The 15,065-nt window shown below is 32.4% G+C and overlaps 1 protein-coding gene across 1 annotated transcript in view; it reads left to right on the top strand.

Moving 5' to 3' along the window:
- The first annotated feature begins 9,822 nt into the window (after window positions 1-9,822).
- Window positions 9,823-15,065, top strand: part of LOC106667950 (ribosomal protein S6 kinase alpha-5-like) — a 262,137-nt gene continuing 256,894 nt past the window's right edge. Inside the window, exon 1 of the mRNA XM_014396276.2 lies at window positions 9,823-10,101. Coding sequence (XP_014251762.1) covers window positions 10,017-10,101 — 85 coding nt within the window. The 5' untranslated portion in view covers window positions 9,823-10,016. The remainder of the gene's footprint in view (window positions 10,102-15,065) is intronic.

Here is a 15,065-nt window from a genome sequence, read left to right as displayed (position 1 = left end):
GCGGCGTATCTAGCCGAAGGTCGTGGGTTCGAATCCCGCTCGTGACATTGACTTTTTTGTCTCAATAAAAACCTTAATTAATTGAAAAATAAAAATAATTATAAAATCTCTGGTGTGGGAGAGAGTGCCGATGAATTTTCCAGGAACAACACCTGAATCCTAGAATTGTCATCATTTTATTTATTTAATAATATATACTCGTATATAACTTATATAAATTGCAACAGAGTCAATAATTGACCAAATTCATTCAATTGATAAATGTTTCATAGCTCATTGATTAAAACCATGATACAATACCCATTCTAAACTAAAAGTGAGTGACAATTGTACATAAGGGATTCAAATACTTCAGTGAAATCATTGTATGTCAAGTTACACAAATTTAAGCTACACCGAAAGTACGAGAGACAACTACGATAACATCGAATGTTTTCGGATAAGTTTATTTTCTCTTTAATCTTCTTATTCGGCAAGAATGGAAACCTGTAGAGTACAAGTACAGTAGAATAAAGGACTTATTCGCATAGAATAAAGGTTCTTCAAAATTCTTCTTTTTTATATTTTTGAAAAAAATTCTCTTTTTTTGACAGTTTTATTAAAAATGTTATTGTCAGGTGGTTGGTAAGCTATTGTAAACATATAAAATTAAGATGCTTAAGCATTTTACCAATTGAAATTGCCAATAAGAGTGTGATAAAGATAAATTACAAAAAAAAAAATGAAAACAATTGTGCTTAAGAATTTTTTATTATTGTTTTATCCTGGTAAAATTTATAACAGCCTTTAATGTATAATTTTTTATTCAAACAACAGGAATAAGGCCAATTTGAAATAAAGAAAAACACTAATTTCCTTCGACTTTTTAAGAAGCTTTTTAAAGAATGCATCCTTTTCATATGGTCTATCCAGCTATTCTTAATAATTCATCAAGTATTCTTTTACATAATTTACAGGACGACTCAACGCCGCCGAGTCGAGACTTTATATATTTGCAGAAATAATATTTGATACAAGCATCAGTAAATATTTCACTCTAAAGGTGGGGTGAAAGTAAAAGACAACATCTTCATAAAAAACTACAACTAAAAGTTGAAGAAATCTATTAAATATCGGCTCGTAAAATAAGTCCGTATGATTTTTTGAATGGAAATTTAATGAAAATTTCCGGTGACTGTCAACAATTGTAATAAAAATTGTACCAATTTTTATATTTTTTCCACTACCAGTTGCCATTTTCCATGCAATTTTGTAATTTCGTTCTCACAGAACGTCCAGATTTGAGAGGGATGAACTTCTAGCTGAATTTGCTGCATTTCTCAATGCGGAAATTTTTTCCGATTAATAAAGCCTCAAATAAGTAATTAAATGAATGTACAATGTCAGGAAAATACATGCTCGAGATTAGCTCATCCCAGGCAATATCCAACATTTTCTAGGGAGTCTGCAAAACAATCCTCTTTTTGGCCACTTGGACTTTGGTCAAGTATACACTTCACTTACGGGTTGGTAGTGCGGAAGAAGCTTGTAAGATATTCCAATAAGCATTCCTTTCCAACCCCCCCAGTTGCACTTTACCATCTTGGGGTGTTATTCGGTTCTTTAAGTTGTTAACAGTGAGTCGCTGCGTTTTCCTCCCATGATTTTACTCTCCAAAACGTTTAAAAAGTAATCAAAAATGTTAAAATACTTTTCATATCCAGCGTTAACATTGAGTTTTAAGATGGGATCGCAGATGTAGATGAGGTCTAATAAATTTTCAACGTGGGAGAAACATATATATCGCTCGAGCTGCTCTCAGATACGTTAAAACCGACATATGAAATATGTTAAGAGTATTGTGTCATTTAGTTGGGTTATTTTTGAAAAAGCATGAATTTTGCCATCTTCATCAGAGATGACCAGAGCGTTTTACATACTTTAAAAACATGATTTCTGTCTCTGAACCTAGCAACCCATTTACGTATTTCTAGGAGTCTGAGTTGTAATCTATTAAATCAGCTGAATCTATTTGCTGTAATAAAAAAAATTAAATGGCGAAAATTCTCTAGATTTCTTTTCTTTTAAATTAACCCGAACACACAGAAATAAACAAAATATTGAACTTAAGAATAAAAACTCATTAACGAATAACTATCCAGAGTGTGTAAAATTAATGAACTAATGACTGAGTAAAAATTATTTAAAAACGAAGAGAGATAAATCATATTATTGAAAAACACTGCGGACCTTTTTGCATCTAGACTTACTATATGCATTTTTAATAAAATTAACAATATTTAAAATATTTTCTTTTTGGTGATTATTTTAACTTCGCTAAAAGTTTGGGTTTGCATATTAAGCGACTTTCTTCAAAGTGCACAATAACATAATTTACAACATTTACATTACAATATAATTTACATATTTCTATCTCTTTTCCAAAAATACCGTTTAAAGGGAGTAGTCCGCTTTTGACTTTAAAGAACTAAGGAATAGACCCAGTCTGGTTATTAGTTTTAAGTTTTAGTGCCAAAATTATAGAAAGAATCTTAATGGTTCAAATTTAGCAGAAAATTTAAAGACTGCGCCCATACAAATTAAACTTCTCGATGGTTGGATTTTACATTCGAAACACTCTGTGTAAGAGTTCTTACCAAGAAAAGTATCCAAGTAGAATCTCTTTTCCATGGAATGGGTAAGGTGCTCCAGTGATAGGACCGATAACAATTCCGATTGATAATTTCACTAGCTGTGGAAACGGTGGGAAGGAGAATTACTTACTTTATTTACACATTAATTAAGGTTTTTAGTTGAGATAAAAAAGTCAATGGCACGAGCGGGATTCGAACCCACGATCTTCGGCTAGATACACCGCTGCTCTACCGCTTCAGCTATCGTGACCTCGTTATTCGTTTTAACTTTTAGTGTTTCGAACCCACGATCTTCGGCTAGATATGCCGCAAAAAGGAGGGAAAACTCAAAAGGTGCGGTTGAGATAGGAAGTTGGTGTCCGAGTGGATCGAGGTCACGATAGCTCATGTGGTAGAGCAGCGGCGTATCTAGCCGAAGATCGTGGGTTCGAATCCCGCTCGTGCCATTGAATTTTTTATCTCAACTAAAAACCTTAATTAATCGTAATATATTAATTGGTTAAGCGGACCATGAAATTAGTGAAATTATTTACACAGTTAAAGTGGAGGTTTAAAAACATGCTAATTTATCTAATTTGGGGACTCGAAATGTATGGAATACTGTTTTTTTAATAAAAATCTCAGCAGTTTTTCTATGTGATCGTCCTGTTGAAAACCACAAAATTTAACCAGTGGACCAAACCATAGAAATTTGTATCTTTACAACATCCAAGAACCATTATTTGAATTCAACGGACCTTTCAGAAGCCCATAAACTTAGTTTATACAGTGAAATTCTAATGTCATTGGCATACACGAGAGCAGCCACATCAAGAGCAGGCAGATCTTCTAATAACAAGGAAAAAATAATGGATCTTACAACATAACTTTATTAGACTTCCGAGCTCACCTAGAACCATTATAAAACACTCTCTATCTCCTTAAAGGCATAAGTTGAATGAAAATTCGCAAAGGTGTTAACCACGTAAATGATCAAAATGGTTTTTAAGTCCTGATGAAAGGTCCTCGGAAGCTTAACAAATGAAATGAGTGTCTTGAGATGTGGTCTGGTGTGACGTAGGTTTTAGAAAAACATTTTCTTTATCTTACCAACGTTTCGATCTTTATTGAGATCATCTTCAGGGCTCAAAGTGTTTGTTTTACGTGTAGATATGTCATTTTTGTCTGTCGAGTTGAGAGTGCCCTGAACTGGGTGTTTTGATTTTCTTGCAAATAGTCCTTTGTACATTATAATTGATAAAAATTGGTCAAAAGTTTGCAAAACTACCTAAATTTCCATGTAAATGTACAAATTAAGTAATATTAAATATGAAAATAAAAGCAATTGTGAATTGCCACAAAGAGGGTTACCGATGTTGACTGAATAGACGAAAAAATTGCATAATAAATAAACGTTTTAGTTGAATGAATAATGTTACGTAAACCAATGGCTTATTCCTTTTTTTTTTTTTAATTTTTATTATTTTATCCTCCAAAAGCGTTTAAATGCGCTGACTCCATATATTTATTTCACTAAGTGCTTCGGCTAATGCAAACGCCGTAGAGATTAGAAAGTTAAACCCGGTTCATAATTAAAAGCCGAGCTATCTGGCGAAGTTAAGGACGTTGTTTCAAATTATAGTACAAAAAGAAATTAAAATTATTTGATACTATTTAATAATAATTGTCGGAAAATATAATTTTTCAAAAAGGTAATAACATTTTTTCCCAGTATTTATAACCATCGCAAAAATTATAAGCAACATTTATAATCTTAACCGCCATCAAAAAACCCTATAAAACCGGTAAAATGGATCGGGTGGGCTTTTTAAATGCAACATAAAAGTGGAGAGCCGGAGTGAATAGGGACGAACCTAAAAAATTGATTTGAACCTTTATTCCAAATGTCATTTTTTCTGTATTATAAAAATAAAAAATAATTTTCTAATGCTATTTCTACATTATACGATGCACTATTAATTGCAATTTACACAATTAAGCGGAGCAAACAACCGTTGGTTTAAATTATTGGATTATTATTATTATTATTAATTCAAGCGCGAATATAAGCTCGTAAACAATATAAACATAGTCGTAATTACTGGTTTTTTGGATATGTAGTGAACCTATGTATGAAGAGTCGTTTTTTCAAAGATTAAGTGTAAATTAAGTTTTTTGTTGAATTGGTTTCTTCTAATAATTCAATAATCGGATGTTCCAAAACGTTTGCCTAGAAGTTTATAATATATTTTCCTAGTTTGAAGTTAAAGCATACGCATTCATGCTGCCCGACCGTCCGAAAGTATGTACATCCGTGCACATTTCATTTTATTTTTTTATCAACTACAGAGCTCAGAGCTTGACTGCATGGACCTCTGCTTGGAAGATAGTTGGAAACCGTCCAAGAAGTTTTGCTGGGGTGGAATTCGGTTTTACCCCTACACGCTATATCATTTTTGATCCATACCATATTAGCGACCATTCTTTGGGTTTGCTCAATTAGAAAGAGTTATAAGTGGTCAAATGGTTAAATAGACATAATGAGAAGGATAGAGAGAGAAGATAGAGAGAGAGAGAGAGAAAGAAAGAAAGAAAGAAGAGAGAGAGAGAGAGGAGAGAGAGAGAGAGAGAGACTTAACAAAATATACAATATATGACAAGATATAAAATTTAATGAAACAATGAAAATACGCCTTGAAATAGGATAAATCCGGCCCGGAAGACCAAATGTGTAGGCAAAGGGGGACTGAAAAATTGCGGAAACCAATTCTTCCTCCTACTTGATGCTGGATGTCTGAGTCAAAAGGACTCGGAATAGGAGGTATTGTCTTTGTAAATAAAGGCGTATTCTATAAAAATATGTAAAACAGAAAAATGGAGATATCGTTTTTGTAAAACCCACAAATTAAAGAAAATGAAGAAACCTTAAATTCTAAAATGATAAGAAACCCAACGGCAAATTAATACAAACTATTCAATTAAAAATAAAAGTCCAAACAACCCATAAAAGTAAGACCCTTGTATTGCATATGTTGAACAAGAAAATTAAATGTAAAACGGGGTTTCTGCCGTGACTTTAACACTCGGAATCACAACGGCTCCCTTTTCTTTTCTAGTATTATATCTAACTGGCTCATTCACAAATGTATTTTTTAATTTTGCAAATATAGAAGCATTCTCTCTTAACGCCTAATTGAAAACTGTAAAATACGATATTGGCGATAATTTATGGTTTGCTCAATTAGAAAGAGTTATAGGTGGTGAATTGGTAAAATATATAGAGATAGACATAATGAGAAGGACAGAGAGAAAGAAAGAGAAGATAGAGAGATGGATAGATAAATAGATAGATAGGTAAGGAGGTGGGTTGGTAGGTAGGTGTAGAGAGCGAGCGAGAGAGAGAGAGAGAGGCTTAACAAGTGTTATATGAAAAGATATAAAATTTAATGAAACAACGAAAATATACCTTGAAATGGGATAGATCCGGCCCGGAGGACCAAAAATGTAGGCAAACGGGGATCTCAAAAAACCAGATTCAAATTATTCCTCCTACTCGTTGCTCGATGACCAGAGTCAAAAGGGCTCGGAGTACGGGGAGTCTATCTATTAAATAAAAACAAAACATAAAAATATAGATATCCTTTTTGTGAAACACACAAATTAAAGAAAAAAGAAAACTTTTAATTCTATACTTAAAGAAACTCACCACCACAATAATACAAAGTAAATTAAATTAAAAATAAAAGTACAAACAATAAATTAAAGGCCCTTGAATGTTGAACAAAAAATTAAATGCAAAACAAATTTTCTGCCGAGATTACAACACTCGTAATCACAATGTCTCCCTTTTCTTTTCCAGTATTATACCTAGCTGGCTCATTAAAAACTTAATTTTCCTTGCCAATTTAAAGGCACTCTCTCTTAACGACATATTGAAAATTGTCCAATTTGTATATTCTCAAAACGAGCGAACAAAAGAGAAAGAAAGAGAGTGAGAGAGATTAATTTGTGTTGGGTAGGATAACTTTTCAAATGGTAAATATTGCTAAAAAGGCACAAATGTGCGTGTTGTCTGTTTCTATATGTGCTGACTTTATGATATTCTGGTAAATATGATAGTTTTGTATTTATATGTAGTTGTATATAATATATGAAAAATTATAAAATTTAATCAAACAATGAAAATTAGTCTTGGAATAGGATAGCATTGGCCCGGATGATCAAAAATATAGGCAAAGGGGAATCGCAAAATTGCAATTATTCCTCCTACTCTATGCTATAATAGTTTTGTATTTATACTTAATTGTATCGCGTAGATAAACAGTTAACTTAATAAATCGTATCCTAAGGTAAAAATTAAAAAAAGTATATGGTTTAAGCGATACATGCGATGATTTCCCGAATTTTGTGCTATGTAGAATATTCTCCTCTACATTATCGTCCAAGCCCAACACCCATAGTTACAAGGCAATCTGTTAGGTACCAGCACTCGACTGTTTCCCCTGTCCTATTTAACCGTGTAGACTGCAGTTAAGGTAGTCGGTTGGGGTTTGGTCAAGGTCGAATTCCATTAGAAATCATCTATGCTTGAAACAGCACGGAAATGCCAGACTATTTCAATTCTACGATAACAGGCTAAGATCCGACCTTGATCGGCAAGGGCATCGATGCAATTGCAATATAATGCTCTATATTGTTATGCCTTCCTGCACATTCTAAACATTCTTATCGTTAATTGTTCAATGAGAATTTATTAATGGCCCCTTCAATTGAAATTATATTTTATATGAATGTTTTTGTAACACAAATTATGCATATAGGTGTTTTAGGTCTCACTATAAACAAACAAAGGCTTTATGTCGCCTGTGATACACTTTTACAAACATTGTAAATGGAAGTTGGAGCTTAATAGCTATATATTTCACTCTGGCCGTTACAACTTTTTTTAGCATAAAAGATATCAATCAAACAAGATTGATAACAGGATAAAAGATAATCAAAAAGATAAAAATTAACAGCCAAAACGAATAATATTTATTTGGATATATATTTATTATATTATTTAAATGTTGAAACTATTAATTAATTTATAAACGTTTACATTATACTTTAAACTCTCACTGTTGATCCAATCATATTTCAATAAAACATTAATATTTTGAAGCAGATTGAAAAACGTAGTTTTTGGATTGAATCATTTTTTAAAATTACAAACAAGTCGTAAAAATAATGACAATCTACTTTTAAAAGTTACAAATTTGTTTACTCTACTCGATGCACAATATTTACGCTATGGAATTCGACAAAAACATATTTCAATAATTTTTTTAATGCTACATGTATTTTATGGTAAGAACCTCTGTATAATTTCTCTTCAAAATTGATCCAGAAACTTCATATTTATAATTAATATTAATAAATAATCATGAACGTTTATTTTAACTTTCAATATGAGACCTTCAAAACATTTTAAGATTTCTGATTGCATCAGTGTTAAAGATTCAAGTTCACAGAATTTCAAAACAAGTCGTAAACATAACGATATTCTACTATTAAAAATGACAAATTAAGAATTTTTTCGTTCGGAAAAACAAATTTGTTTTACATTATACCTAGACCTTTTTTTTAGATTTACGTTTGTTTTGGATAATTAGTCAAAAGTTTATATAGTCATACTCAGTGATACCGTTTTTTATATTTTTTCATGTATTTTTCATTACGATGTGAAATACAGCAAAGTTGGACTTAAATATTGACACTGTGCTATTTAACCTTAGTGATGAGAAATAAAATCCAGCTTTTCAAAAAAAACTGGCTGTCCACCAACCTTGGTCTATCATAAATAGCCTAAAGAGAAATTATTTATCAAAGAGAAATTTCAAAAGCTTCACAAAAATACGAATGGAACAGCCATAAGAATAATGGACGAACCCACATCATACAGGAAATAATTTGCAATAAAAATAGATAATAAAAAAATTGTTTTAAAGTATAATTTGGGACATTTTTAATGTTTGATAAATATTAGTCTCTAACACATTTTTATTCATACTTTCCACAGTAAGTTCAGTTAAAATAAACTAATGTTTATGTGAGATTCCTTTATGATCAATTCAGTGGTGTGACCTTTGTTTTAGGTCTGTGAGCCAGACAAAAATGATCATTCTAATGAGTTATGTTATGGTATTTTTGGCTTTGTTAAATCAAATATTAAAAAATATGTTGTATGGGAAAATATTACGCTTTTTAGATTTCAAACTGTATCATGAGGATAACTTCCTTAATAAATAAAATCTGAAAAGGTTCGAATAGCCAATCAAAAATTGTATGAAAAAATGTAAAACAATAGACATATCTTTATGGATAGAATAAATCTTTTTTTTTTATGAGTGTATTTTGTGTATACAAAGCTGTCAAACGTTATAGGGTCATATTTTTTGTCTCGTTTAAGTTATTCTATAAATGAGAAGCCCAAATGGTGAATATAAACAATGTTCTATGTGACGACGTGTTTTTAATATATATTTTTAACGTTTATGTTGAATTTAGATAAGGAGATTGAGCATTATTTTGCTTTCCATATATCTGAAATCTTAATTTTTGTAACTATTAGTCTCTAACGCATTTATCTTTCATAGGAGCTACTTTGCAAAGTAAAGTTAAGCTAACATAAACCAAGGTTTATGTGGGATTACTTTATGATCAGTACCATTTGGTCTGTCATATAAGAGGCAGTCCAAAATGATCGGAAGTTATAAATCTAATGAGTTATATTATGGTATTTTTGGGTTTGTTAAATTCAATATTTAAAAAAATAAGTTGTATGGGAATGTATTACGGTTTTTAAATTTCAAACTGTATCACGAGGATAACGTTTTGTTCAAATTTTCAGTTTGCTTAATAAATAAAATCTGCAAATATTTGAAATGCAATCAAAAATTGTATGAAAAAATGTAAAACAATATACATATCTTTATGGATAGAATAAATCAATTTTTTTTATATGAGGGTATGGTGTGGATGCAAAACTGACAAAGGTTACAGGGTCATATTTTTTGTATCATTTATTTTATTCTATAAATGAGAAGTACAAATGGTGAATATCAACACTGTTCTGTGTTGACGTGTTTTTGATATATATTTTTAACGTTTTTGTTGAATTTAGATAAGGAGATTGAGCATTATTTTGCTTTCCATGTCCTCGAATTCATTATTGGTATAATAGTTGGTCAACCTGCGTGTAGATGGTGGAAGTGTTGGGAAAGAGAGAGAGAGAAAGACAGAGTATCTTAGTCTCCTCTCTCTCACCCGTCCAGATGCTCAGTGTTTTGAACAACGCGTCCCCTGTCAAGTCCTTTTCTCGGCGTAACTCGAATTACGTGCAGTTTCTCCGGCCCGTGCCAAATGGACGAGGTACCAGGGACCGCCAGCGGGATGGAGACGACTGTCATCGTAGCCACGGAGACGGTGACACACGTTTTGACGTTTGGTAAATATAAAAAATAACATGTGACACCAGTTGTCAACTATTTTCTCGATCACGTTTCTCGAAACAGGGTCACACCTACGCGGACGGCTATCATTATTCACATTCTCATTCATTATTTCGGTTTTATACGAATCTTAACTCGCCGGCTTGGACCGCTCTTGCCCTACATCGACTCAACGATCCGCCGAAATTGTTATCAGCCGGCTGATAACAATTTTCAAAAGGCACTCCTATTTCAACGACAATGAAATACAATTTATTTCTAATAAAAGCATTTAATATGACAAAATCAAAGCATTATGCTTTAGTAGAGGACCTATTACCTTATTAATTATTACATACACCTCCTTGTGTGCTTTTATTAATTTTAAGATGGTAAAGTATATTTAATAAAAAGATAAATACATTTCTCTACATATATAACTTATTTTGTTAGTGCCATTCTCTTTAATCGTGTGCGTTATTTTACTGTTATTCATTTCTTATTAAAAAACACGAAAAACACATTCACACACACACACACACACACACACACACACACACACACATTTGTATTCAGGGTCTCAACTTACCACTCAGTGACTGCTCAATCTAAAAATATACAGATTTTTTAAAGTTCATCACAGAGTTAAAAATGGTATTTTATTTCAAGTAGTAATCTACGTATATTTTCATTTTCAGGTTCATAAAGTTCGTTCAATTTTATTTTTTAAAAAATGGCTAAAAATATTTGAAAATTGGTTCAGAAAACAGTTAGACATTGCAGGTTGGCCCTGCAAAAAATCAATTTTGTTAATATCGCACTTTATTTTCTAATGCTATAAATTATTAACACAGCACTTATGCTTTATCAATTTAGATATTGCAAAACAATGTTCTGTTGTTTTTAAGTCAACAATTTGTTTTATTTTAGCTTTTCTATTTTATATTATTTATGTTCACTGGTCCATGTTATTTTGGACTATTTAAAAAATGACGTTTATACAATTTTACGCTTATATCAAACGTGGAGATAATAGCATATCAATTAAGTTCATTCCATTTTAAAAAGCATTGTTAAACCCATTGGAAAATCTGTTCTGAAAAAACTATGGCAGGTTGGCCCTGCAAAAAAAAACACTTTTAACTTTTTACAATGAAACATTGCAATATCTTTTTTCTTTTTCTATTTCTAATTTGGATAATGCAAAAAAATTGCCATTTTTTAAGTGAAAATAATTTTTAATTTACCTTTTCTATCTGGTTTATATTATTTACTTTTATTATATTATTTACCACTGGATCATTTCCTTTGGGTTTATTTAAAAATAAAATTAACAAAAATTTTGCGTTCGAAACAAACATTGAGGAAATAAGATATTATTTTCAGGTTCATTTTCATTCAATGTTATCAAAAATAGCAAAAAAACATTTGAAAAATCAGTTCAGGAAAAGTTAGCTATTGCAGATAGGTACTGCAAATAAAAACCTCCTATTTTCCTTTTTTTTCTATAAAACATATTTTCAAACATTGCACTAATTAGTTTTTTCTATTTCTTAAGCAATATTAAGAAGGCAATTATTATTTTTAAAAATTTAATTGTAAATATAGTTTTCTGGATGAATCTAGCAGGAACCTGTTATGCCACGGGAATGGAGGGAGGAGCCGGAACTCCTAGGTTTAGGAGGATTGGTTTAGGGTTATGTTAGATCACGAGACCACAGTCTTCTTAGGCGGCGAGGAGGATTGTTAAGGATAAACAAGGCTTTGCTTGTGGGGTGGTGACGATGGAGAGCCAGGAAAGGAAGTTGTGGAATCGTGTTCGGATCATGAATGGGATGACTACAACCTAGTGGAAGACCAGGTTTGTGACGTGGAATAGAACGTCGGTGGTTAATACCTATTAACTCTTTTTGTATTTAATTTTTAGTACTAAACATCAACATAGGTGTATCGCGAGGTATTGGCGCTTGAGGCTTGTTAAACGATTTTCAGGAACAGTTCGGGATGAAAGATTTGGAGGTTAGGACTAGATGGTTGGGATGGCATTCCTGGGTTTTATTGAGGCGTATCGACTTCTTGTTTCTGGAACAAATGGGATTCCAAGATCTGTATGGATAGTAAGTTTGAATACTAAGTAGGGAACTTGGGTAATGTTTCGAAGGATTTCGGACTGAAGGGACAGGATTTTTTGAAGGTTCGTTCGCTTGGTTGAACCCCACAGTACTTAATAATTGGGCAACTATGATATTTTTACAATATTAACGTTTGTTGAATTGCAATTATTACACGTAAATATGCGTTAACACACAAAAGTTCTCCTAAAGAGGATGTTTTAAAGAAAAATAAAATAGATGCACAAATAAGTACTTGCTGTGTTCTTCGAAGTAAAGTTTTCAAACTAAAAAGGAATAAAAAGTTACAAACAATTATTTGTACAAGTTGTCTGTTTTAGTTCGGATTTCCCTTAAGTTGGATAATCCCATCATATTTTCAACGATTTGGGCTTGATGACATTGGAGGAACGTGTACGGGCGGGAGTGGCCAAATTATTCAATATCGGACGAGGAGGGATTTACTCTACGGTATTTTATGAACACGTCCGATAGAGCGGAGGGTTTTTAATTTCGGCCGATATTTTATTGTACGAGATAAATTTCTAGAAAACAGTTTGTAACGTTTACAATCGTGTTGAGTTTGTCCTTATAAAAGGCTCGTTTATGAATATCTGTTTTATCTACTTAATACCGAAAATAACATTATAGCCTTTCATGATTATAATTACGATATCCCTTTCATTTTTCTTTGTAATTTTCCACTTTCCTAGTCACTTTGGCGTTTGTGCGACAAAAGATACCGACCTAACCTTTACCTTCAAAACAGGCTTAACAAATTACTCAAATTTATATTTAATGTATAATATTTAGTGACCGTTAAGTAATAATTATTTAGAAATGCTTGAGATGCGGTCTGGTGTGATGTAGGTTTCAGAAAAACATTTTCTTTATCGTGCCAACGTTTCGATCTTTATTGAGATCATCTTCAGAGCCAGAGATTTAAAAACATTGTTTGAATTATACAAATTCTCAATAAAACTCTCAACACGACAGCACAGAAAACACACAATTTGAGTGAGTTCAAATACTATGATTATACCTAAAATTTCTACATCGTGTACATCATTGTATAAATTCATAGTCATAATATATGTATATGTACAATTTAAAGGTCTTTATAAATTCCTGAAGATGATCTAAATAAAGATCGAAACAAAATTATTTTCTAAACCTACATAACCCCAGTTCGCATCTTAATCTCTAAATAGTTGTGTATTTAATGATTAATTAAATGGATGGTTTCTTGCACAAGCCACGTGGTTGTCTTGCACAATTATTTGTGAATCTTTTAGCAGTTTTGGGCCACTGAAGGACATATTGAATATAAGGCCGTTGTGAATGGTACGAATATATGTATATAATATATACATAGAAAGGTGGATTGACGGTGATACGGAAAGATTGTAAGATACGTTCGATAGTTGAAGGTTTCGACGTTTGATTTAATACAAAAGTTTGATGCCACATATGTTCTAATGGATCTTACAATGATGATGTAAATGAGGCGAAGAGTCAGTTTTGATAGTTTTTCTAGCAACCTTTTAAGAGGTTTGAAGTGCCTGTAAAGTTCTTATTTATGCGTGGGTTCCATGTAAGTTGTTTGTCAAGACTCAAGTTAATTGAACATCGTAGTAGATGGTAGTGGTTATTTTTCGTACGGTGAATATAACCGTTGTTCTAATTTTTGTCGGTTATTGTCATTTTCCAACTCTTGAACCACTGCTCAAGGGAAGTGGACATGTTCAGGCTTTTGAATAAGGTAGCAGAATTTTTGTAAGAGCAAAGGATGGCTGTATCATCCGTGCTGGTGGTAACAATAGTTCAGTGGAAATGTGTGCGGAGTATACTCTGAACGGTCCTAAGATCCTTCCTTGGTTTACCCCTGCGTCTATGTTATAGCTAGCTGATAGAGATGAACCACTGATAATTTAAAAGTGTCTGTCAGTTAAGTAGAATTTTAGGATCAGGTAGTAGGTAAAAGAGAAAAATCTCATAGGTTTCCAGAGTTATGCATGCCATATCTGATGGAAGGTTTGCGATCCATGAATTCTCCGTAGTAGCACCCTTCCGTTCAAGAGAGTTAGCTATGATGTTTTCAACGAGGTGGCATTACTGAATTGCTGAATAACGTAATTTATTACAGCATTTGAAACAAAATTAATGGTCAATAATAGGATTAAGGTTGGTAAAGGATTAGGAGTATGTCTTTAAGCAGTTGTTCTAGGACAAATTCTTTCACCGGACGGAAAAGGAAAACAGCAGCTCAAACTGCTAGGAAAATTTGTGATTTGTATGTAGGGGATTGATGACGCTTAAAAGAAAGCAGAAGTGATTTACTCGATTCAGATGCGGAAATTTTGATTTGGTGGGCTATGTTCGTCCTTCAACCATTGAAAATAAACAAATTCAAACTTTTTACTGCAGCCTTCTGGTATATCGTATTTTTCCTAGTTTAGTGCGATAAACTCGATCCTTCTCGTAAGAAATACAGGTCATAGACTGTCGATGCTAAAATTTGTTTTCTTTGTATTCCAGGTTATGTCTTTTCGGTTGCTTTGCAGGATGTGGGGCTGTTTCCTCCTGCTCATTGCCTAACCTACAAACAGGATCATCATGTTATGCAGATGTTTTCTCAGTTTTCAGTGACCGATATACATTCCTATCACCTCGCTGAATGTAGCAATAAGTTTGCCAGTTTTGGTGATTTTTTTATCATACGCTTGCTATGTTTGGCACCTCTAGGGTTAGTACATTTCTCATTGTATCTTGTTTTGTTCGATTCTGGATGGAGGATTCTGTATTCAGTGTTTTGTCCAAGTATCATCAGTTGTTACGTTTTCTTCACGTTTTACAGATTTTTGATGAAT

This window comes from Cimex lectularius, unplaced genomic scaffold (assembly GCF_000648675.2).
Source record: "Cimex lectularius strain Harlan isolate CLEC.00 unplaced genomic scaffold, Clec_2.1 scaffold232, whole genome shotgun sequence".
NCBI lineage: Eukaryota > Metazoa > Arthropoda > Insecta > Hemiptera > Cimicidae > Cimex > Cimex lectularius.
Note: the sequence above shows the minus strand (reverse complement) of the source record. Positions and strands in the feature narration are given on the sequence as shown.